The 22,394-nt window shown below is 47.3% G+C and overlaps 3 protein-coding genes across 3 annotated transcripts; 1 reads left to right on the forward strand and 2 right to left on the reverse strand.

The window, feature by feature from the left end:
- Positions 1–6,957: 6,957 nt before the first annotated feature.
- On the reverse strand, positions 6,958–10,644 carry LOC142989323 (small ubiquitin-related modifier 2-like). Its single transcript, XM_076138801.1, has 4 exons — positions 10,535–10,644; positions 9,688–9,819; positions 8,600–8,671; positions 6,958–7,699 (listed from the first exon to the last, which is right to left on the reverse strand). Exons 1-4 carry the CDS (start codon positions 10,553–10,555, stop codon positions 7,637–7,639), a joined length of 288 nt encoding a protein of 95 aa, XP_075994916.1. The 5' UTR covers positions 10,556–10,644; the 3' UTR covers positions 6,958–7,636.
- Positions 10,645–11,020: 376 nt separating this feature from the next.
- nup85 (nucleoporin 85) lies at positions 11,021–16,382 on the forward strand. Its single transcript, XM_076138785.1, has 18 exons — positions 11,021–11,384; positions 11,730–11,820; positions 11,963–12,119; positions 12,209–12,279; positions 12,370–12,413; positions 12,527–12,596; positions 12,945–13,066; positions 13,184–13,318; positions 13,417–13,539; positions 13,712–13,950; positions 14,064–14,147; positions 14,390–14,455; positions 14,543–14,694; positions 15,021–15,138; positions 15,237–15,337; positions 15,710–15,861; positions 15,972–16,073; positions 16,184–16,382. Exons 1-18 carry the CDS (start codon positions 11,352–11,354, stop codon positions 16,280–16,282), a joined length of 1,959 nt encoding a protein of 652 aa, XP_075994900.1. The 5' UTR covers positions 11,021–11,351; the 3' UTR covers positions 16,283–16,382.
- A 500-nt stretch (positions 16,383–16,882) lies between these two features.
- On the reverse strand, positions 16,883–22,390 carry gga3b (golgi associated, gamma adaptin ear containing, ARF binding protein 3b). Its single transcript, XM_076138784.1, has 17 exons — positions 22,206–22,390; positions 21,200–21,284; positions 21,040–21,115; positions 20,854–20,952; positions 20,651–20,774; positions 20,460–20,563; positions 20,025–20,105; positions 19,776–19,910; positions 19,589–19,670; positions 19,387–19,512; positions 19,025–19,288; positions 18,859–18,941; positions 18,630–18,760; positions 18,259–18,533; positions 17,998–18,167; positions 17,738–17,848; positions 16,883–17,641 (listed from the first exon to the last, which is right to left on the reverse strand). Exons 1-17 carry the CDS (start codon positions 22,243–22,245, stop codon positions 17,531–17,533), a joined length of 2,097 nt encoding a protein of 698 aa, XP_075994899.1. The 5' UTR covers positions 22,246–22,390; the 3' UTR covers positions 16,883–17,530.
- Between the last annotated feature and the right edge of the window lie 4 nt (positions 22,391–22,394).

Genomic DNA, 22,394 nt, shown 5'->3' on the forward strand with positions numbered 1-22,394 from the left:
ATATCCACACAGCAGAGAAACGGAGACAAACCGAGTCACCGTGGAATCAAACAGAGGGTTTCTGGGTAAATCTGTGTATCTGTGTGTGTGTGTGTGTGTGTGTGTGTGTGTGCGTGTGCCGCTGTCATTGTTCCATTCTGTCCCTAAGTCAGTGACATCCTGTCTCACTGTTCACACACTTTAGACTCCTTGGTTGAAGGAACATGTCAGTGTGTTTACATGCACGTTAAAACTTTGATTACACTCCGATTAGGGAGAATAAATGGAATGTCATGTGTCCAGCATAACGCCAAGTATGCTTCCTCTAATTAAACAAGCGGAGACAATCCAAGTGTGTATGGAGTCAGAGTGAGGCAGGGTGAGGCAGAGTGAGGAAGAGTGAGTCACCTCCTCATGGACACTCACACGCCTTCCTCATATTTTGGCCTTTAGTGCAACATGTACCAATCATTGGAGTGACGTGTGTGTGTGTGTGTGTGTGTGTGTGTGTGTGTGTGTGTGTGTGTGTGTGTGTGTGTGTGTGTGTGTGTGTGTGTGTGTGTGTGTGTGTGTGTGTGTGTGTGTGTGTGTGTGTGTGTGTGTGTGTGTGTGTGTGTGACACAGTGAGCGGCGCACAACTCAGATTGCAGATTAACCCTTCAACGCAGGGATTAGCCACGCCCGCTCAGACAATCAAACAACATGCTGAGTCACTGTAGGAGAGCTGGAAAAAGAGTCGCCCATCCCCCCACTGAATCCTCCGCCGAAGCGCTTGGAAAGCACATCTAATCTGGCTGTGTTTTGGAAACAGGCCGGTGTGGGCGGTACCTCTCGTCTCTGGTTCCACACCATGGCCGCCCCAGAGTTGTGGATGGTGGTCAGCTCTGGCTGGGGGTTCTTGGGGAAGAGGAGAGGCTGCTGGCACCGTCTGAGCGGGGCCGACGGCTCGCCGCACAGGGTCCCTGTGGGAGTGCCGGCTGGGAAGGTGAGAGAGGGAGAGAGAGAAGAGAGAGAGAGACAGAGAGACAGAGAGACAGAGAGAGAGGCAGAGAGAGAGAGAGAGAGAGATCAGTGAGTGTTGCTCTGTTGTACTCTGGAGCAGTCAAACCTGTTTAGGTTGAAACAACACAGGAACCTAAGACATCAATCTAAGATCATCCATATGTCATCACAAGTGTTTCAAACCCATGATGGAGCACGGATGACTGCAAATGTGAAAGAAACCATCAGCTTCAGGAGGAATTTGAAGGTAACAGGAGATTTAAAAAGAACTGACAACCAGCAGGAAACGTCTCCAGATCTGATTGCGAGAATGAAATGGAGCAAGAACGAATCCAGACAGACAACAGGTCTGCCAAAACTCACATAAACCCGGAGCAGGAGCGCTCAGATGCTATTAACCCTGCAGTGGCACGACGTCAGGGAGCAGCAGTGCGTGTGTGTGTGTGTGTGTGTGTGTGAGAGTGGGAACGAAAACCCACATAAGGTAACAGCCCCGACCCAGAGCGCCAGAGAGAGGGGACAGACGCTCTTTGTCACGCGGGGAACAACGGCGGCTAAAGATGTAGGGGAGCGTTCATGGAGTGAAGTGAAGAAGAGAACAAGAGCTCCTTCATCACTGCCTCCATGCTGGTGTGGTTCATCAATCCTCTTAGCGCTGAAATGACAAACGGATGAGACCGATGAGGCGACACTGTGGTGCCTCTGTTGATGGGACACAGAAGTCGTCGTGGTTTCCTCTCCTGGGCCGAACCCAGCAAACAAAACGCCGATGTGCTAACGTCTCCTCCGCCTTTCAGGACTTTTACAGCAATAAGACTTGAATATTTTATGATCCGACTCCCACAACATGCAGCTGTTTTGCGATCCAGATGCGTGTCATCACCCGGCTCAGACCGGGGGCCGGGTTCATCCAGAACGCAGCCATGAGGAAGAAGAGGGGAGAGAGGGAGGTAGGAGACGGGGACGTGTCTCTCTAAAGCTCTCCTCTCTCTTTCCGACACCGTGTCCCTGCTCCTACTCTGTGACTGATGGATTGAGCTCCGCCTTGACAGTGCAGGCATCCGTGAAAGATGAACACGGTTAACCTAACGAGTCGAGATCGGCCGTAGCGCACTGCGGCCTTTCCCACCCTGCAGTTTGGCCTCGACTGCAGTCCGGAGCATGAATCAGCACAGTGAGCGCGTGATGTCATTGGCGTGTTATTTTAATTTGTCTCATTATCATATTAAAGTGTGTACAGGTACGGGCTGCCAGCAGGAGACAAAAGGAGACGAATGAGATCATCGGGAAGGATCAGCACGGGACAGGACGAGCCCGTTTGGCTTCATTCGTTTGTATCCCGGCCAAAAAAGGGATTACGTAATGTCAAACCTGTTGCGCCTCGTTCAGTCGTGTCCCGCGGAGAAGTTGGACGGACGACTAAAAGGAAGGTTCACCTAGACTTGACCTGGAGAGAGGAACAATGCGAGCAGGAAGGAGGCTTCGCTGTTTGCAGCTGCAGAGGCTGAAGCATCGACAGATTTGGGTCGATTCTTTCATCTGGCAAATTTGCTGCAGCGCGTCGCACGAGAAAAGACAAATGTGTGAGGCGTTAGGGAGGGAGCTTGTTTACTGCTGTATACTGTAGAGTTTGATGACATCACTCTTGTGTGACACTGTTGTAAGAGGCGTAGGAATGCGAGGCGACACAGCTTTGTGACTGTAAAGAGTACAACTGAACACACACCTGACTTTGTAATGTGGTGTTTTCAAATGAAACCGTACGGAGGAAAGTCACCTGGTCGCCGCTCGCCAGGTTTACGCAAGGATTAGTCAAAAACCTGTCCAAGGAGGCGTTTCTCTAAGAGCGGAGGAAATGTAAACGTAAAAGCTTGGAAGTATGGTGCGGTGAGAACGGAGCAGATAATCCTGTGAGGTGTTCCACGAGATGACGTACAGAGAATCTCCCTAGCAGCCTTAGACGTGCGAAGGGAGACGGAGGCACGGGCGCATCAGAGCAGGCGAGCTGAACAAAGAAAGCAGGAGACTCGAAAATGGAAACACACATTAAGAAGGCCCGGGGGAAAGAAATGACGTGATGGGATGGATCGTCCATGAGGCGTGTGTAACTTTGGAGCTTGTGACTGGCGTCTGCATGAAGGATGTTCATGTGCCGGGTGCAAACTGAGTCCTGCACACACACATGCCAGGTAATAATCAACCACATGAAAAAGCTGATTAAATAAAAAACTAAACTGAAAATGTTAAGGTGGAATTCTCATCTTCAATTTTTACAGTTTTGCCTTAGATTCCATGTTTCCCTGAGTCAGTGTGTTTACATGCAGATTTAATCTGAAATTAGAGGGCTGCTTTGTTCCAATCCCTATATTTCAACACGCAGGAGTTTACACAACACCCTCTCTTGCACAAAGCTTAACCCTTTACCGCCCTTACATGAACCGCATGCCGTCACTGCAACAGCACCGGTGGATCCTCTGAAATATAACAAACAGGGACTTTTAACAGAAACACTAAGTAGGGGTTAAATGAAATGGCCGCTCTGAGCTCCCACATTCATCTACTTTACACTTTTTAAACAGATGCGTCTCTTTCCACTGAGGGCTGACACTCTGCCCATTTAACAAAGCCGTACATCAAATTACTCTCGTCGCAGTATTCCACTTCTTTTTGGCTGTTACTCCTGTGGGATGTTCTTTCCCTTTACCTTAATGGAAAGTTAGCATTGCCGCGTCTGCTAGTTTCCTCAAATTCCCCCCCCCACCCCCGGTGCTAGGCTCCGCCCCCCTGTACCTGCCCCACCCTGGGGAGAGAGCACTTTGTCACACATGTGGGTGTGGCTTTGCATAGATGAAGTTATATTGAGTTACTAGGCGGGTTGTTCCTCCGATGGGCGTGCGGGTCGTCGGGCCCGGCGAAGATGTTGGAGGCCATCTTGTTCTTGCGCTGGGGGGTGGAGTTCTCATCTGTGCCAAAGGTGAAGCTGGAGTCACCACCGGGCGGTCGCAGGACCCTGAGGAAGAGGAAATGAAGGATTGTGATCCCAGTTGAAATGGGTGACATCCTGTCCAGCATGATCCCATCCCCCATACACACACACACACACACACACACAGACTGAAGAGCAGGCCACCGTGTCACGCCTTACTGATCAGCTGCACCGTGCAAAGAGCTGAATTAAATCAATAGTCAGTTAAAACATAATGATACCTCAGGCTACTCAAAGCCTTGTTGCTACTCCACCCAATTCTTTTCATACACACACACACACAAACAAACGGTCTCCTTTCTTTAAGCTCCGGCTGTCGGCCTGTCAGATAGACAATCTCTGCCCTGCAGCTGACTCCAGTCTCCTGCACACACACACACACACACACACACACACACACACACACACACACACACACACACACACACACACACACACACACACACACACACACACACACACACACACACACACACACACACACACACACACACACACACACACACACACACACACACACACACACACACACACACACACACACACACACACACAGGGTAGCTGCTGCCCCTTTTCAGCACAGATTCCAATGCAGTGACACAACAGGGGTTGGTGTCAGTTTCTGGCTGCATTGTCACTCCATTATTAAAGGAGTAAATCAAATCAGACGCCCTCTTGGGTCACTATGACACAATGGCTGTGATAAGGCCGAGCTTTACAGTCAATATAGGTCAACCAGCAGACTTGTGGAACAGTACAGAAAGCTTGCATGCCAACCCAAGGCATGGTAAACAAAGACCACTTTACAACCGACATTCCTTCCACCCCAAACTGAACAAAGGGGTCTCAATAATGAGTCTGGAGACCCTGAAGGACACAAACTGATGTGTTTCAGAGCCCCAGAGAGACCCCTCCCTCTTTTTTTCTCCTTGCAGTCTCTAAAGCCACCAGCTGACACACCAGCAGCTGTCCGAGGGCCCAGGCCGGCCAAAAAACAACTCGGTCTCTGAAGTTGAGCTAGAACAAAAGGCGAGCCGGCGAGAGAAAAGCCTGGACGAGGGGACGGCGTGGCGGCGTGGCTTTCCATCGCACTTGCGTCCCGTCACACTCGACTGTGACAGTAATGCCTATACCAGACTTCACCTCCCGGCCAGAGAGGATGAGCTCATGCTTTCCACGCGGATGGCTGTGTGCAAAAAAGCCCTTCAGCTGGCAGCAAGACCCCACCCTAGAATGAAACTGCAAATAATCTCAGTGAATCGGCACTAATGGGTGGATTGTGGAAGGGGTCAGGTCAGCCGAGTGGAGACGAGCCACATCTAAGGCCAGCTCTAGAGGCGGAGGCGGCCTCTCTGATAAGACACAGAGAGGAGGGAGGCTAAGACGTCTCTAAGATTCTAACCTCATTCTGCTCACGTTGGATTGGAGATGCGGAGATCCTAATGACCCAACACCTCGTAAATAGACTTTAAAAAAACAGAAAACCTTCAGATTGACAGGCTTAGCTGGATCAAATCCAAGACCCTGCATCAGCCGACTTCCAAACGCACCCTGTGATCTGAACTACATCATTTTCTGGCACCATCTTGCCTTGTTTACGCAGTAAATAGTGAGGAATGAGCCGCCTCACGTACTGGCAGGCTGTGACTACATGCTGGATGACTAGCCCCCCCCTCATAAAGGTGTTTCCCCACCACATTCAAGCGGAGCGTTAAGATCTAATGCGGGTGTGGGTGTGTGCCTGGGCGCAGAAGAAGCACCGTGTCTGGGTGTCTTCAAACTTCCACTCCGCCTTAACAGACGTTGAAGCAAACCGGAGATAATGACAAACGCAGACTCAAGTCTTAGTCTGGGATTCTTCTCCCCGCAATCGATCGCATATTTGGACTCTGACTCAAGCTCATGAGCAGGGCATTTTTTTGTCTGCTGTTTTAAACTTGCACCACATTGAATAGATTACGTGCGGCATTACTCATAACTCTCTTAAAGTACAACAGTTCAACCATGACACATTTGGAGAGGTGACTTGAGTTTAAATGGCGTCGACTAAATTCTGGAAAACCAGACGGAATATTAAAAAAAACACCCCGACGGCAACTTGGGTTTCTTGACGCGTCTCGGGTTATTAGTCAAAACCCAGACAGACTAACGTTAGCGCAACAAACTTAGCGAGGCCAAACGCTACATAGCGCGTCAGTCAGCCAATTACATTAACTTTATTAGCGAGACTGCGTTACGGTGCAGCTAATTCCGTCCAAACACGTCAACAGAAAACAGTGAAGTAATTAGTGGAAGAGGAAACCGCAGAAAGAGGCGTTTTGCTAGCCAACAGGCTCGCCCGCATACCCGTTCTTTTGTTTGTTCCGCGGCGCTTTAAAGCTGCTTTTCTTACCTGGAACTGCTCTTAGCACCGGGGTCCATTCCTTGATATGTGGTAGTCGTCGTCATCTTTTTAAAAGGGTAAATGTCGGTTCCTTGGCAAAAACAAACAGTCAAGGTAAACTAATAAAAAAGAAATGTCTCCTCGCCCAGAGAGATGCGACCAAGGCGTAGACTCCACCCGAGACTGAGGAGAGTCAACGCAAACCGGAGCCGACGGTTCTGCTGCGACCAGCCCATCAGACCCAGCCCACCGCCGGCCCGAAGTCCGCTGTGATTGGACAGAACCTCTCAGAAACGCTCTGTGATTGGACCGAACCTAACAGAGGTCTGATTGGACGGAACCTTTGGCATCTTCCTCTGCAGGACTCGGTTGGATGATCTGATCTCTTGAGGCTTCTTCACCCTTCAGCTTAAACCTTTACAACGACTGTTACAACTTATGAAATAGCCTAAACTCTGCTGTGATGAGTCAGACACACTTCGACCTGTAGTATGAAGGTGTTTAAAACACATAAAATACCTGCAGACAGCAAGTTTTAAAGGGAAATACAGTCTAAACTCAAACTACTTGCTCAGACAGAAGATGCACATCAGCCAGACAAAACAAATGAAAGTTGGAAAAAAGACAATAGCTTTATTTTAACAAGCACCGTAGTAAACAGCACAGATGTGTATTTTGACTGAAATATCTTTTCAGGCTCCCCAAATTTGAAAGCTTGGCCTAATCTATTTATCAATACATCTCTCTAGCGGTCCACTACTATATAAAAATGTATAAAATCAAATATCTTCCGCGGATAACAGAAACAATCCAGCCCCGTTCCCAAACTAGGAACAACGTTGTTCTCTGAATGATGCCAGTCCCAAAATATTCTTCTTGAGCAGATTTCATGAAAACCAATGATGCCTGGTGCAAAAGGCGATCGTTCCCTCAAACTCCTCGTCATTACATCTCACTACCTCACCCAGCCTGTTCGTCTGAAGGCTCAGAACAAGCCACTTTAACCAGGACCAAGGCCTTTAACATTTGCCACAACACAGTATGAACAAACAAAATCTGAACTAAGAGTCAATCTGGATGTGGGTTATGTACAAAAAGGAAAAGAAATTATAGAATGAGTACACTATACAGCAGTAATATGGAGCAGAGAAATCACAACTTTGTCTGTATAGCATTCAGCTGAGACGAGAGAGGGCGAGTTGCAAAGAAGCAGCTTCTGTGTGTTATGGGCTGGAAGGATGGTGGGGCTGAGGAGGAGGAGGATGATGATGATGACGCTCTGCTGATTAAAACAGGCCTCCCGTCTGTTGCTGAAAGACATCGATTGTATCCTCATCCTCCATTTCCAACTGAGAAAAAAAACACCAAACGTGTCGGATTAGATAAACTCTTGACAGAAAGAAACATCACAGAAACCTCAACCAATCATTTCACAGCCACGGCCTTCTCCTCTGCACTGTATGTGGGATGTAAATACATTGATTATACTCTTATCTCTTTTAGAAAGTCAAAGTGAAAGGTGGTAGGGAATATGGGAGCAGTATGAGTTTAAGTTAGCAGTATTCAAAGTTGGACGTGGCTGTTAACATGGAATATGACTCAACTCGTACGACACTCCAAACAAACATTGACTTAAGACATGATGTCATCGTGAATGCATTTGAGCATTTGGCTTTGCTTACTGCAGTGTGTGCCGACCCGAGAGCCAAACCTGTCAAAACTATCATTGTCAAGTGATCGGTGGTGTTTTAAGGTTCATTTTCAAGTTTGCTTTTGCTGACATTGCATCATTTAAGTTTCCCCTCTGGCTTTGATCAACTTGCAAGTTGTGTAGATACTTTGCACGAGTGGCAGTGACCGCTGGCATTTGTGCACAACACCGTATTTAAGATTGGTTTGAGGAAGTGCCACGCAAGATTTAGCTCGGAGTGTTCCTGAGGGCTCGACCTGCTTCCCACCCCAGCACATCTGAATCCATGGTCTTAATCAACCAGGCAATCATTAAACATTTGAAACATTTTAACCCAACAGATCTGTAAACTACACACAACTCACTGATTTTGAATTACATTATAAACGTGATATCTATTCCTTCTTCCCTTATAGAATTGTATGCATGAACAGCTAGTGAGTGACAAGCACATCTGTACAGAAGGCATGTGTACATATTGAAAGCTTTCTAAGATGGTACAGAACGCACATTTCTATCTGCACTTGTAATTTAATAACTTTCCAGTCGTCAAGCTTACCTGTGCTGGAGTGTCTGTGTCACTTATTGGCTGTCCGTCAAATCGGAATCTGATTTGCCTCATTGCTAGTCCCTGGAGAAACAGATACAAACACAAGTGGGTCTAATAGGAAGTGAAGATCCTCCACATTCCATAGTTACACACAGACAGGCAACGTTCACCATCACATTGAATATGTAACAAAGGGAACTAAGGACATTTCAGACACATCAATCAATGTTAAAGAGCAGAAAAGAGAGCAACGTAAGGGGAAATATGTCATAACAACAACAAGGTTTTGAGTATGTGGTGTAACAAATGATGACATTGTGCAAAATGAATAGGTTGGCTTGTTTGAGTGCTCTGTAAGATGCGCTCACAGGTAGAATAATAGTTTCTAACAGATGACGGATTGGATGATAATCTGGCCACCAAATTCCAAAAGATTCATTATGAGAAGGGAGCAATGGAAGGCGGGCCACTGGGAAAAGTGTTGCTGTTACGTTTCTTTGGTTATAGTGAGAAAATGCAGTCAAACAGAAAACACATTTTGAAAAAGTATTTACATAACCGAAAGTATATTCAAAGGGATTATCTAGCTTTAATCTTTGGCTCAACCATATACTTCTGAATGGTTTTGAATCAGAGGCTGATTGTTTGCCATCCAACAAAAACTCCTGATTGCCATTCAGGTGCATGTGTGTTAAGTGCGCTAGTCTTAAGAAATGACTTGAATCGTGGACTTTGATGGCTTCAACATGTGAATACTTTAAAGCTGTTGCTCCGAGCAATCAAGTATCTGATAATTATTGCCATATGATGTAAATCAAACACGTGCTGCTGTTGGAAAGACTGCCGCCAGTTAAATGGGATGTTGCATTACTGAGTCGGTTGATGTTGGCTTTCTCTGCTAAATATAATGGAATAAAATGATTTGGACGTAAATAATGAAGTATACGTGCCTTAAAATTGTTAAGTTCAATGATGATGCTGTGACCGTTTCCATCAAGCATCGTCAAAGCTACACGTATTCAGTTACTATGCCATTACCCAGAAATCCACAATAAATGAGAGATGTGTGGTGTGAGTGCAGCACAGTGAGGGCTCACCTGTCTATCACAGTAGGCCTTCATTAGTTTGCTCAGTGGCGTGTGCCTCTTGATCTTGAACTGTACTACAGAGCCGTCCTGACCCGCGACCTTCAGGTTGATGTGCTCGTTGTTTTCCGTTTTTACAGCTTCCTGGGGGATGCAGGCAGAGAGAGAATACAGTCACTACAAAACACCCCAAGATTAAACAAACCATTGGCAAAGTCAGCGAGTTGGTTTACAGACAATAAGTCAAAGTAGTGAAGACATTTAATTTTCATATTTTGGTTAAGGCAACATACAAATGTGTTGTCTTTGGTGGACTGAGTATCAGTTTGTAAATAAGCTCCAATAGCCCACCAATTCATGTGAAAAGTGATCAATATGTTACTAGTGAAAATAATTAATTGCTACAGAAAGCAAGAAAATATAACAAGATGATCGAGTCTGTGTGTGTATGGGTCATCAGCTGCATCAACACACAGGGATGAATCTATTCCAATTTCAAAAACTGACCAGACTGTGATGAAGTCGAGTTAAACGGCTAAAGTACACAAACTTTATCCCTTTAACAAACAGGAAAACTCACACAAACGCACAAACACACACCATGCTAGTTCGACTTTCTGCGAGAGCGAGCGAGCGAGCGAGCAAGAGAAAGAGAGAGAGAGAGAGAGAGAGACGAGTCTGATAATGCGCGTTCACAAACCTTCCGGTGTATCAAAGTAGCTAGGTGGTAGTTGAATATTTACCCACAAGTCGCCGGGGTAAAACATCACATGTGTAAAAAGCCAGTTTCCCTCTGAGCCATGAAGCCAATAATCCGGCAAAATAAAGGTTTATTTTCATACATTCTCTGAACACTCACCTTTGGTTTATCATCAGCCATGGTTTGTCTTACTCTTTTGGCGCTTCACTACGCTGCCACACAAAGAATACAAGTGCGCGCACGTACGCGTTCCTGTTTAAATAATTCGATAGACGTGCGCGTCCACGAGCCAGTGCGCGTCCACCGTACTAGTCCCTGGTTGGCTGCGGCAGTCACGTGTACACGAGGAGGTGGGCGGGCGAGTCCCGAATGCGCGTTAAAGAGAGTGAAGGCGACACAGGCACGCGCATAATGATATTTTTCATTTTGTTACGATTTGCACATGTTTATTTAGGACGAAAATGCGACTAAACGCTGCACTGAGCTGCCATTACTGCGCCAAGCCCACATGAGCGTCAATATGCACACAGAAACAGGTTTTGAGAGGTTTCACTTTCTGTCTGCTTAAATTCAGTGGAATGACTCCTGGCAGCCATCTTGTTTTTCCATATGTTGGTCATGAACTCTTCGGACTACATCATAATACTCTAGTACAGCGATACCTTCGGGGAGATTGCTGTGCGGGTTGCATTTCAATAACATTCGATTGAGCGGATGAGTTATTGATTTTTCATTAATGTTTTTCATCGCCTGTTTAGCAAAAATAAATCAAGAATAGCAGTTGCAACAAAAAACACAGGCAGCAGGAAAGGCAGCCCTATCATGACGTCATGGCATATGCGACCCGGTTGGGCTTTCAGCTGAATGACAGAGGCGCGGAAGAAATGAAAAGCGCCGTGTAGAAGTTCATGTAACGGATTGTAAACACTTTGACTTGTCGCGGTCACATTTCTGTGTCCTACCAGCGTGTTTCCCGATGGAGGAGGTTGACGTAGAGCCGATAATCACCGTGAGTATCTGACGGCACCGGTGTAGTCAAGTTGTTTCATTTATTACTAGCGAACCCCGTTGCTCTTAAGCTAACAGTACCGCGTTACACCTGCGGAATAGCTGTAACATCGTAACACACAACAAAGCAAAAAGAACATAAACACAACACCGGGCTCCTTACACAGGAAGGTTTTAGCTATGAACTAACTAACAAACATCAAAGAAGTGCGACGTTTTAAATGTGGCAGTTGCACACACAAGAATAATTTGTATTGTTATAAGCCTGTTGAGTCTAATGCCTCAAAAGAAGCCAGAAGCTCAGAATAAACACTGTTTACTTAATGTCTGTTGTCTTTAAATGCAGAGTATTCCTGCAGCCAATGGTGGGAAGCATTTAGGATTTGCGTGGGGTCCTGGAGACATCCTGGTCCATGAAACTCTGTACAATGCACAAGGTGAGCCTGTGTGTGAACATGACCCCTGTTCTGCTCTCTCTCTCTCTCTCTCCCTGTCTCTCTCCTGAGCACACACAAGTTGTCAGATATCGCACACTGCTACTGTTTGACCTCACTCGCCTCCTCACCGCTTCTCTTTCAGACCCCACAGGGTCGGGCTGTGCGTTTATCCACGAGGTCAGGAAAGATGAGGACATATACTCCCCAATTTTGCGCAAACTTTTCAACGAAGCGCATCACATCTTTGTGGGCCTGCAGAGCATCAGAGAGGACCTGCCCAGCAAGAACAAGAAACCCCAGTAAGACCACCGAGTCCTGCCCCGTTGTTGAGTTCTGATCCATGTTGAGGCTGTAAATGATTTCCTGTGCTGATTCTGCTCCTCCTCAGGTTTGTCAGCATTAGTAAGAACTACAGATCGGTGATACGAGCCTGTATGGAGGAGCTTCAGCAAGTGGCAGGTGTAGTATATAAACATTTAACACTGATAGTTAAGTCTCCACTGTGATTACAACATGATGGGGAAATGGATGGTATTCTCTGTTGCACAGTCTCAACGCAAGATGCAGAGCTGGCCATGAAGTATGGAAACCAGGTAGGGCAATAACTCATCTTATATGGCTCTACATAATCCTGTGGGATCAATTACAGTTACAGGCAAATGTTCTGTTGCCACTGAGTGTCCCAATATGTCTTTTGTCCTGACAGGTGTCCATTCTTTTGGCCATCGAGCTGATCTGGAATCTGTGTGAGGTGCTGTTCATCGACGCTGCTCCTGGTACAGCTTGTCCTAATATACTTACTTTCTTATGGTCTTTGAAAGCAAAACCAAAACAAACATGCAGAGTGATGTAGATTGTGTATGACTTCCTCCCACCAGTCTATGTCTAGATGGAGTTCAAGCTCAGTCTCCCAGGCAGCCACTGTTTTAGAATTAGATACTGTAGGTCCCTGAGGTCCAGAATACAGCTAATGATCTCAGAGACGGTCCCTCTTAGTGGTGTCTCGAAAGTTAGCAGGTCTTCCCACAGGAGTTGAGGGGAGCCGTCAGAGTACAGGTCAGGGAAACATTGTATGCCTTTGCAGAGTGATTTATGTGTGTGTGCGTGTGTGTGTCTGACCTCAGCGGGTTGCTTGCTGCTCCACCTGCTGGACTGGGTGAGGTTACACAAGGCCGACGTGGACGAGAAGGCCAGAGACGTGCTGCAAAGTGAGAGTCCTGCCGAGCACCGCGACTTCTGGGATGTGGTAGGTGCAACACACACACACATATAGATGTCTTGGAAACTATCTGCATGCACACTGGTCAGATCTGAGCCCTGGTGTGTTTTGCGCGTGTGTGTGTGTGCGTGTGTGTGTGTGTAGGTGGTGAGTTACGTGCTGCAGGGGCGGCTGGAGGAAGCCAGACAGATGCTGGTGAAGCAGGCCTCGCTACAGCCCGCTGCCCGCAACATGTACAAGCTGATGGACAAGCTGCTCAGCAAGATGCCTTTCTTTAATGTAAGTCAACCCCTGCGTGTGTGCGTGCAGAGTTTGTGTTTGGCTAATTCTCTGGTTAAATGATGCAAAATGTGACTTTTCATGCATGGATCCTTCAGCCTGGTGGCACTCAGACCCTGACAGAGTTCGACGTGAAGTGGCAACACTGGCACGAGGAGGTGGACCGCTGCCTGCAGGACAACTCCTTTGCCAGCAACCCGCACCTGGAGCTCATCTGCAAGGTGAGCGACCCCCCACACACACACACACACACACACACACACACACTGTCATACAGGGTCGTAATGGATCCAGTGGAACACATTGAAGCTGTGCTGCTACGATGCGTTCACCTGACTTTAGTGTTCCTGAAAACCTGAAGGACTTCAACCCTTTCCTGTGTGTTTCTCTCAGATCCTGGTGGGGGATGAGGACACACTGCTGGAGCACAAGGAGCTGCTGAGCACCTGGTACCATTTCCTGGTCACCAGACTGCTTTTCTGCCACCCCACAGTCAAACCCACTGAGCTACATTTCTACGCGCAGTCGTGCTTGACCATGTTTCTGGATTCGAGGAACGTCCCAGAGCCTCTTGACAGCATCTTACTGGCAGCCTTTGAGTTTGACATCCATCAGGTCATCAAGGACTGCAGGTAGCACGCAGCGTTATACACACACACACACACACACACGCATACATACGCATTTCTCTTGCTTTAGTCGTCCTCCAAACATTATTCCCCAATCTCCTTGTGTTTCCCTTCAGCATTGCCCTCAACAACTGGTGGTTTGTGGCCCATTTGACAGATCTGCTGGATCACTGCAAACTCCTCCAGTCTCACAATCTACAGTAAGGAGTGTGTGTGTGTGTGTGTGTGTGTGTGTGTGTGTGTGTGTGTGTGTGTGTGTGTGTGTGTGTGTGTGTGTGTGTGTGTGTGTGTGTGTGTGTGTGTGTGTGTGTGTGTGTGTGTGTGTGTGTGTGTGTGTGTGTGTTGTGTGTGTGTGTGTGTGAGAGTGTGAGAGTGAGTGTGAGTGTGAGTGTGAGTGTGAGAGAGAGAGAGAGAGATTCATCACCGTGTTCTGTTTCTTCAGCTTTGGCTCTAACCTGAGAGAGTTCCTCCTGCTTGAATACGCCTCTGGCCTCTTCACTCACCACAGGTAAGGTTGTGGTATGGAAAGTCTGGTCTGCATTATGAAATAACTGTGGCTTTACCTTATGGGTCGTTTGTGTGTGTGTGTGTCAAGTCTGTGGCAGCTGGCAGTCGACTACCTGGACCACTGCCCAGAGTTCGGCCGCGTCTACCTGGAGCTGCAGATCGAACGCGTGCCGCTGGACACAGAACGCAAAGCCCTGAAGGTGCTGAGGATCTGTGAGCAGAGGCAGATGTTGGAGCAAGGTAACTGTTCCTCTCTCTCTCTCCTCTCTCTCTCTCTCTCTCTCTCTCTCTCTCTCTCTCTCTCTCTCTCTCTCTCTCTCTCTCTCTCTCTCTCTCTCTCTCTCTCTCTCTCTCTCTCTCTCTCTCTCTCTCTCTCTCTCTCTCTCTCTCTCTCTCTCTCTCTCTCTCTCTCTCTCTCTCTCTCTCTCTCTCTCTCTCTCTCTCTCTCTCTCTCTCTCTCTCTCTCTCTCTCTCTCTCCTCTCTCTCTCTCTCTCTCTCTCTCTCCACACACACACAGGCACACAGACTGTGAGGCAGAGGCCCTGACCTTTTCTTTCTTCTCCAGTGAGGAGTATCTGTAAGATCATGGCCATGCGCGCTCTGAGAAACAACCGGCTGGGTTCTGCTCTCTCCTGGAGCATCCGGGCCAAAGACGCAGCCTTCGCCACTCTCATCTCAGAGAGGTGAGTTCCCTTCACGACACACAACACTGTCCAACTGTCTGGATCTTCCAATAATGAGTGTGTGTTTATGTATATGTGTGTTTGTGTGTGTGCACCAGGTTTCTGCAGTATTACTGCATCAGAGGGAGCTTCTCTGATCTGGACCTGATAGACAACCTGGGCTCGGCCATGCTGCTCAGCGACAGGCTCACTTTCCTCGGTATGAACACGGAACACACGCATCCAAATTAGCTGCACTGCTTCACTTGTGACTTTTTTCCCAGAGCAAAACTCACAAGGTGAAAGCTTTGTGCACATGAAGCGAGGACATTCAGTCGGGGCAGATCGTATCCTGCTCTACCTCCCCAGTAGACACTGTGTGGCTGTCACATGAGACTCAGAGGTCTAAATAAGGCCGCGCTCTGCTCTCTTAAGGCACCAGCATGTGACAGCAGTGGGAAAAAGGTCCAATTACACACAGAGTGAACTGTTCAGCTGTAACAGAACACCAAAGTGCCTCAATTGGTGTCGTTAATGCACATCAGCAGTCAATTCTAAACAAACAAGCACTTTTCTTTTTTTTTCTCCACAGGGAAATACCGAGAGTTTCACAAGATGTATGAAGAGGAGCGTTTCACAGAGGCGGCCAAGCTGCTTCTCTCCCTCATGACGGCTAAAATCGCACCGCGCAGCTTCTGGATGACGCTGCTGACGGACGCCCTGCCACTGCTGGAGCAGAAAGAGGTCCGTCGCACACTCACAGCCATGGAAAGTCATGGAAATCACTGAAAAATAGATCACGTCTTATGTTCTAACTGATGATGATGGTTACAATGATGCGTTGGATTCTTCAGGTGATCTTCACAGCGGACCAAACCCACGAGCTGATGTTTTGTTTGGAGGAGCTCACGTCTTCGCTGAACGCGCCGAGTCCAAGCAAAGACAAACCCATGCAGGTAGACTGAACAAGTTTAGTTTAGGATGCTGTAGTAAAGTAACGTTTGCTTATTACACCACAGGAAAGTTGGAAATGTTTTTGACTTGAATCTTGTCTTTGTGGGCTCAGGAGGAAGACTTTGAGATGACTAAAGTGGAGCTGCTGCGACTCGCTCTAGCTAGGAATCTGGCTATGGCCATCGTCAAAGAGGGAACAGTGGAAGCCTGAGCTGTGACGGCCAGAAGAAAGCTCCTTTTTTTGTACTGTACATACAATCTAGACAACCTGAAGTATCCATTTGATAATAAAACACTTTTTGTGAGAACATTGCCTTGAAACTCATTTGCGTAATCACAGCCAACGTGTTAGTAAGATCTCCATTGAAAGAAATATTTATTTGTTCATGCGGCGAACAAGTAGCACATCATTCAGTATATACAAATGAACACTCTCCCCAAATCTACACATCACAGAACTTAACGGATCATACAATAAACATCAGGTACCCCTATGTACACTAAACACACATCCGACAGAACGATGAGTCGAGGACTACCAGAGAACGGAGTGAGGGGATGAAAACACACACAGCTCACACACACTACGGCACACTGCAGTGGGTGTGTTTGGCTTGGTGACATAGTTTGACCTTTTGGACTGACCCAAGTTAATTTGGAGTGAGATTTTCCAGTGATTGTTCACATTATCTGGATTCAGTGATGCACTGAAATACTACAACTGAAAATAAATATGACAAACACAATATCTAACTGGCAGCAAAGTCAAAATATAAATACTAACACTGAAAGTATTGACAGTTGAGGCTCATCACTAATACAGCAGGTAGTTTAATTGTTCAACACAATATGCCCAACCACGTCACCATACCTGATGGCTCAAACAAACACAAACCTATAAAACCATCGTTTCAGTGATGTGCCGACTCAGCAGTACTTTCTATTTCTGTAAGATTTCGTTCATTGATCCCTGGAATTATTCAAGTACATTACAATTTTTACGTAGCAGTCAAAGTAAAAGTACAAAAGAATAAAAGTGCGATTTTTAGTTTGCAGCCGATCGTCGTCTTTTAGGGATGTGATTCTTTACGGTTCATTTAGTTCAAATACAGTTTCAATATTACTTCATTAAATATTTGCCATGAATCATTACTGTACATTCAAATCTATTATATTGATCTTGGGAAAAAATCCACTAAACATGGCCATATCAGTGACTTGTAAACATCATGGTTCTATGTGTATAAAAACAATGTGTTAGCTCAGAAAGTACACAAGCTTCAATTTAAATGTCGAGACAAATGATGACCAAAGAAAAACAACAAAAGCAATGAGAAGCTGAATGGTAGCAATAAAGTGACCAACCCCTCTCTCTCTCTCTCTCTGGGATGGGTGTGAATTCACACACACCCCTTCATGGAGTATATGAACGGGTCCATCCCCAGTAGCAGGTACGCTGCTATAGATGACCCCATGTCTCTGATGGGGGGAACTGGTCGACCTCTCCTACCTCATTGCACAAACGCTCTCCCAGTGTGAAGGCCAGCTTGTAGCGCAGACGAACCCTCTCCTGTAAACACACACGCACAGATTTTCAAACATTACTTTCTGCCTCAGTGTTTTTTAGCGCTGGGTGTCTTTCTGTGCCATGGTTGTGGTCTCCTACCTTTGCTGGGTTGGCAAGTAACATGATCTGTGTGATGGAGGCGGGGGGTAGGATGGGATTAAAGGGCGCCAGGTCTGTGGCTGATGGAGGCTGCAGCTTCACCTTCATTGACTGGTGGAGAATGCATGGAACGAGTCAAGCCCAGGAGCATTGAGAAAACAATATAGAGAGCGTCATAACAATGAGTCACTTTAAGGAAAACTCACATGAAAGTTCAGCCGACCAGAACGTTAAAGTAAACAAATGGACTGAACGTCTACCTTGGGCACTGCAGCTTGCAGTAAGACATTGTGAACAGGCAGGGGCGCTGTGTTGAGCATAGACACCACCATCACCAGCACATTGGGCCTGCCAGGGGGACAGTCGGATGCAAAGTTGATCAGCACCCGAACTCCGTCCTTATCATAGGCCGTCACAGGCAGCACTTTACCTGGAGACAGACACAGATGGAAGGATTAATTATAGATCTTAATTATACAGATGATCAATCCCATAAATCAGTGGAGTCTGGCGTCCCTCACTTGGTCTGATGGCCTCCAGAGGAACGTGCACATTGCTCAGGGTCACGTCTGCCGCTCTGGCGGGGCTGCCCTGGAGCGACGGTTGGCAGGGCGACAGCGAGCGGAACATCGGGCTGCCCGGTGCCGAGCCCAGGCTTTGGGCCTGAGCGTGGGACAAAGCAGGAGAGCCGGGCACGGTGCACTGGAGAAAGGAGGATGAGGAGGGGGAGCCCTGCACAGGTACAGCGACTGGTAATGCCACGGCCTTCCCCAAGCTGCTGCCTCTCATCGTGTGGCTGGACAAAGTGAAAGTCACATTAGCGTTATGAGTTCCTGATGTATTATTCTAAAGGATTTGTTTGAAGAAGACAGGAGAAAAGAAGATTATGGACCTCTTTGAATCTGCAAAGCCCATCATGGCCAAGTCCTGCAGGTCTTGGAGACTGTGTGGGGTAGAAGTTGGAGCAACTTGGGGCAGCATTGGACCTGAAGCTACACTGGCAAACAAGTCCACGCTTGGTGCCTAGGGAGGAGAGGGAGACACACCATAACACACCCTTTACTGTGACACACTCGTAAACAATACCTTGATAAAACTGAACTTGGAAGGCAAGGAAGCACCTGCAAAGAAGTCCACTGATTGGACATGTCCGTCAACATGGGTTTTGATTGGTGCATGATGATTGCAGGAGGGTCGTTCAGTCCTGAAAGAAGGGGCGAAGATTGCCACAAAAGGAATATAGGCAAAATATTTATCACAAGTGCAAAGTCTTGTAAGCTTTCCTACCAAAGGACAGCAGTTCATCATCAAGCAGAGAGAGAGCAGTCACAGTGGCGGTGGAGGCCTTGTGGAGCGGAGGATGACTCGGGCTGCAGTTCTGACTCCCGTGATGCGAGCCGCCCAGGCGTGCGGGAGGAGGAGGCAGGACGGGGATCGGGGCGGCCACGGGATCGGTCAAGAGAGGAGGAGCCGAGGAGGGAGCGGCTGCAGGCTGAGGGGGGCTGGGAGTGTCCAGGCCTGCGAGGTCGATCAGGGTGTCTGTGGTCTCAGCTGTTTGTGTTTGACGCAGAGAGTGAGACAGAGAGTGAGACGGAGACGGTGTGCGAGTGTTTTTGTATGTGTCCATAATGATCCAGTGCGTCTCTCACCTCTCTCACCGTGAGCAGCTGTACACCTCGGCTCTTCACTGTCGCCGTTGATGGGCTGCCCCTCCACAATCTTCTTATAGGAGTTGATGACCCTGGAGAGGTCGTCGCTGGCCTGGAGGATGTCACCTGAGGAGTCAAAGGTCACAGGGTTAAAGTCAGAAGTCAAAATTATGACATAAAGAAGTCAAAAGGTTTCTCGTACCCAGACAGGTGTCATTGTCCTCTGATTCGGTGGCCATTTTGAAAGCAGAACGCCTCAACTTGTCACACCGGTCGTAGAGTTCCTGAGAGGAGACGCAAAGCAGTTGACGACGTCTTCTCTTTAAGGATGAGACAGCACAATGTGTGCCTGTGTGTGTGTGTGTATGTGTGTGTGTGTGCAGAAGCACCTTGATGATCTCCTTGTCTGAGTCTGAGCTGTCTTTATTATAGTGGCTCAGCATCTCAGTCAGCAGTTTGACGTTGATGTTCACCTCCTCCAGTGTGTGTATGCGCTTTGAGACCTTCTGCACCCGAGCGTCATCCTGAGAATAACAGCAAAACACAACTTGGTGTGAGCCACACATAATGTAGAATGTCATATATGAGAAATGCTAGATGAATACAAACACACACACACACACACAAACATCTCTCACCTCTTTCACCATGTTTTTGATTAACCTGTTGGCTTCCTGCAGATCCTCAGGGTTTTTACTCCGGAGAAGTTCAGCAAGCAGCTACACACACACACACACACACACACACACACACACACACACACACACACACACACACACACACACACACACACACACACACACACACCTTAAATTTCTACATTTTGGGAATAGACTTGACTCATAATATCAGACTCTGTAACATTTTGGTCACGACTAATTCAACATTTGCATTAGTTTAAAGTTGGACACACACACACACACACACACACACACACACACACACACACACACACACACACACACACACACACACACACACACACACACACACACACACACACACACACACACACACACACACACACACACACACACACACGCCACCATTGCAGTAGATTGTGTTTTCCTCACCTTGCCCATGTCCTCGTTCTCAAACACAGGGTGTTTGAGGTGTGTGGTGGGGGAGGGGATCAGCGTCCTGTCCAGCGGCAACTCTGGGTCACAGGTCACCAGGCCTAAAGGAGAGAAGGATGGTTGAATATTGACTGATCTTTCTCCACACCCATCGTCTGACTGAGGAATCCCCATCTCAACACACACACCCTGTCTCCTCAGCGTCTGGTAGGCTTCGCTGATCTTGGCCTCGTTGGGAAAAGCCACCGTCCAGCTGAACATCATCTCTATGACCTTTGACTTCACCTTTTCAGCCGTGCTGTTGCCCATGTACTAGAAACAAGAAATGATGTCAGGGAAATTGGATAACAGGTCATCAACGCAAATCCAGATTTCAGCAGTCTTTGCTCACCTTTGGAGACACGACTTTAATCAGCTCGTTCAGAAATCGAAATTTTGCGACTTCGTTATGAAACCTTTTCCCGCAGTTCTTCATACACGCCTCCAATACCTGCACACAGAAGCAGATATGGAGAAGAACTAGACTAGATATTGTGTTATGAGGGCATCAGTAGCTGCGTGTGGAGGCGTTTCTTACAGTCAGAGCCTGAAGTGCCTCCCATTCCTGCGGTGAGTGGATTTTGTGGACGAGCAGCGTCACGGCAATCTGAGGCCTGCAGGAGAAACCAACTTCAAATCAGCTACATATGAATCAAATGCGATAAGGTAATGATTTGTTGGTAATTCCACAAACATACCCCTCTAGTTCCTTGTTGATCTGGTCGCAGAAGCCTATGATGTACTCCCAGTCCTCCTGTCTGTTGGTTGGATGGGTGGCTTTATCTACAGAGGGGTAAACAAAGTAAAGGAATACTAACATAAAGTGTCTTCATAAGGCATTAGACCATCATGAGCCTGTAGGAATCTCTGGAACTCTACTGGAGGGACGGCGCTGCCATCTTCTACACATGAATCCCTCCTTACTCGTACTGACTAAACCACTTGGTGACCCCTCGTGACCTGTGTGTGGTGTGAATGTGTGTGTGTTACAGGTAGAAGCCACTACCATCAGTGTAGAGATTTCCCCTCTCTCTCTGCCGTTCTCCACACATACAAACGCCCACATATCAGGATTACAGCGTAGATAGTGTGATGACTCAATTGACCATATCACTTTCCCTGCATCCACACATTGCGCTCGCCAGATCTCAACCCCACCCAACACTTACAAATCCAACACTCACTCATCATGTGTCAAAGACCTCAGGGTGGAAGGGCAACAGTGCAATTGTCAGCTAAATGCAAAATATACCCTACAGTGAATAATGTCTGTGTTCATCTTGTGATCGACCAGACAATGCAGCAACTGTTACCCTTCTTCTTCTTCCTCATTTCTGTTTTGGTGACGCGCTATTCACAGCAATGTAGCTGAGCCGTGTCTGTAATCAGCGATCGGGTCAATGATCAGTGATCAGATCGGTTTGTCTACCGAGCTCCGGGTTTGTGGTTAAATCACTGCACACACTGCTATGTTTACATCTTAAATCGGCTTTGATGAATGTGAAGCAGCTCTCCACCCATCCTGCTAATGATGCACACACCCAGACACAAGCAACATCCTACAGCTGTCAAACTGTATAAAAGCACTGTTCGCCGCGCTGACAGCTCCGCCGATGACGGATTTACCAGGCTTTCGTCTGTAGCAACGCAACGGCACATTTATCTCCTATAATTTCATTCATAAAAGCAGGATTAATCACTCACTGAGCCAGGATTCAAGCGACTCCCCTTCCTGGTACGCCATAGCACTAAAAACATCGCGTGATGTCACCAATGTGCGCAGCAGAGTCGTTCATAATGTTCGGAGATGAGCTTTTATGAAACAATGCCACGCAGTAGTTATGATTTAAATACATTTTTACCCCAGCACTGAAATCAAATTTAACGCCAAAT

Source organism: Genypterus blacodes, unplaced genomic scaffold (genome assembly GCF_046128005.1).
Source record: "Genypterus blacodes isolate CSIRO-AG114 ecotype Tasmania unplaced genomic scaffold, CSIRO-AGI_Gbla_v1 ptg000401l_1, whole genome shotgun sequence".
NCBI lineage: Eukaryota > Metazoa > Chordata > Actinopteri > Ophidiiformes > Ophidiidae > Genypterus > Genypterus blacodes.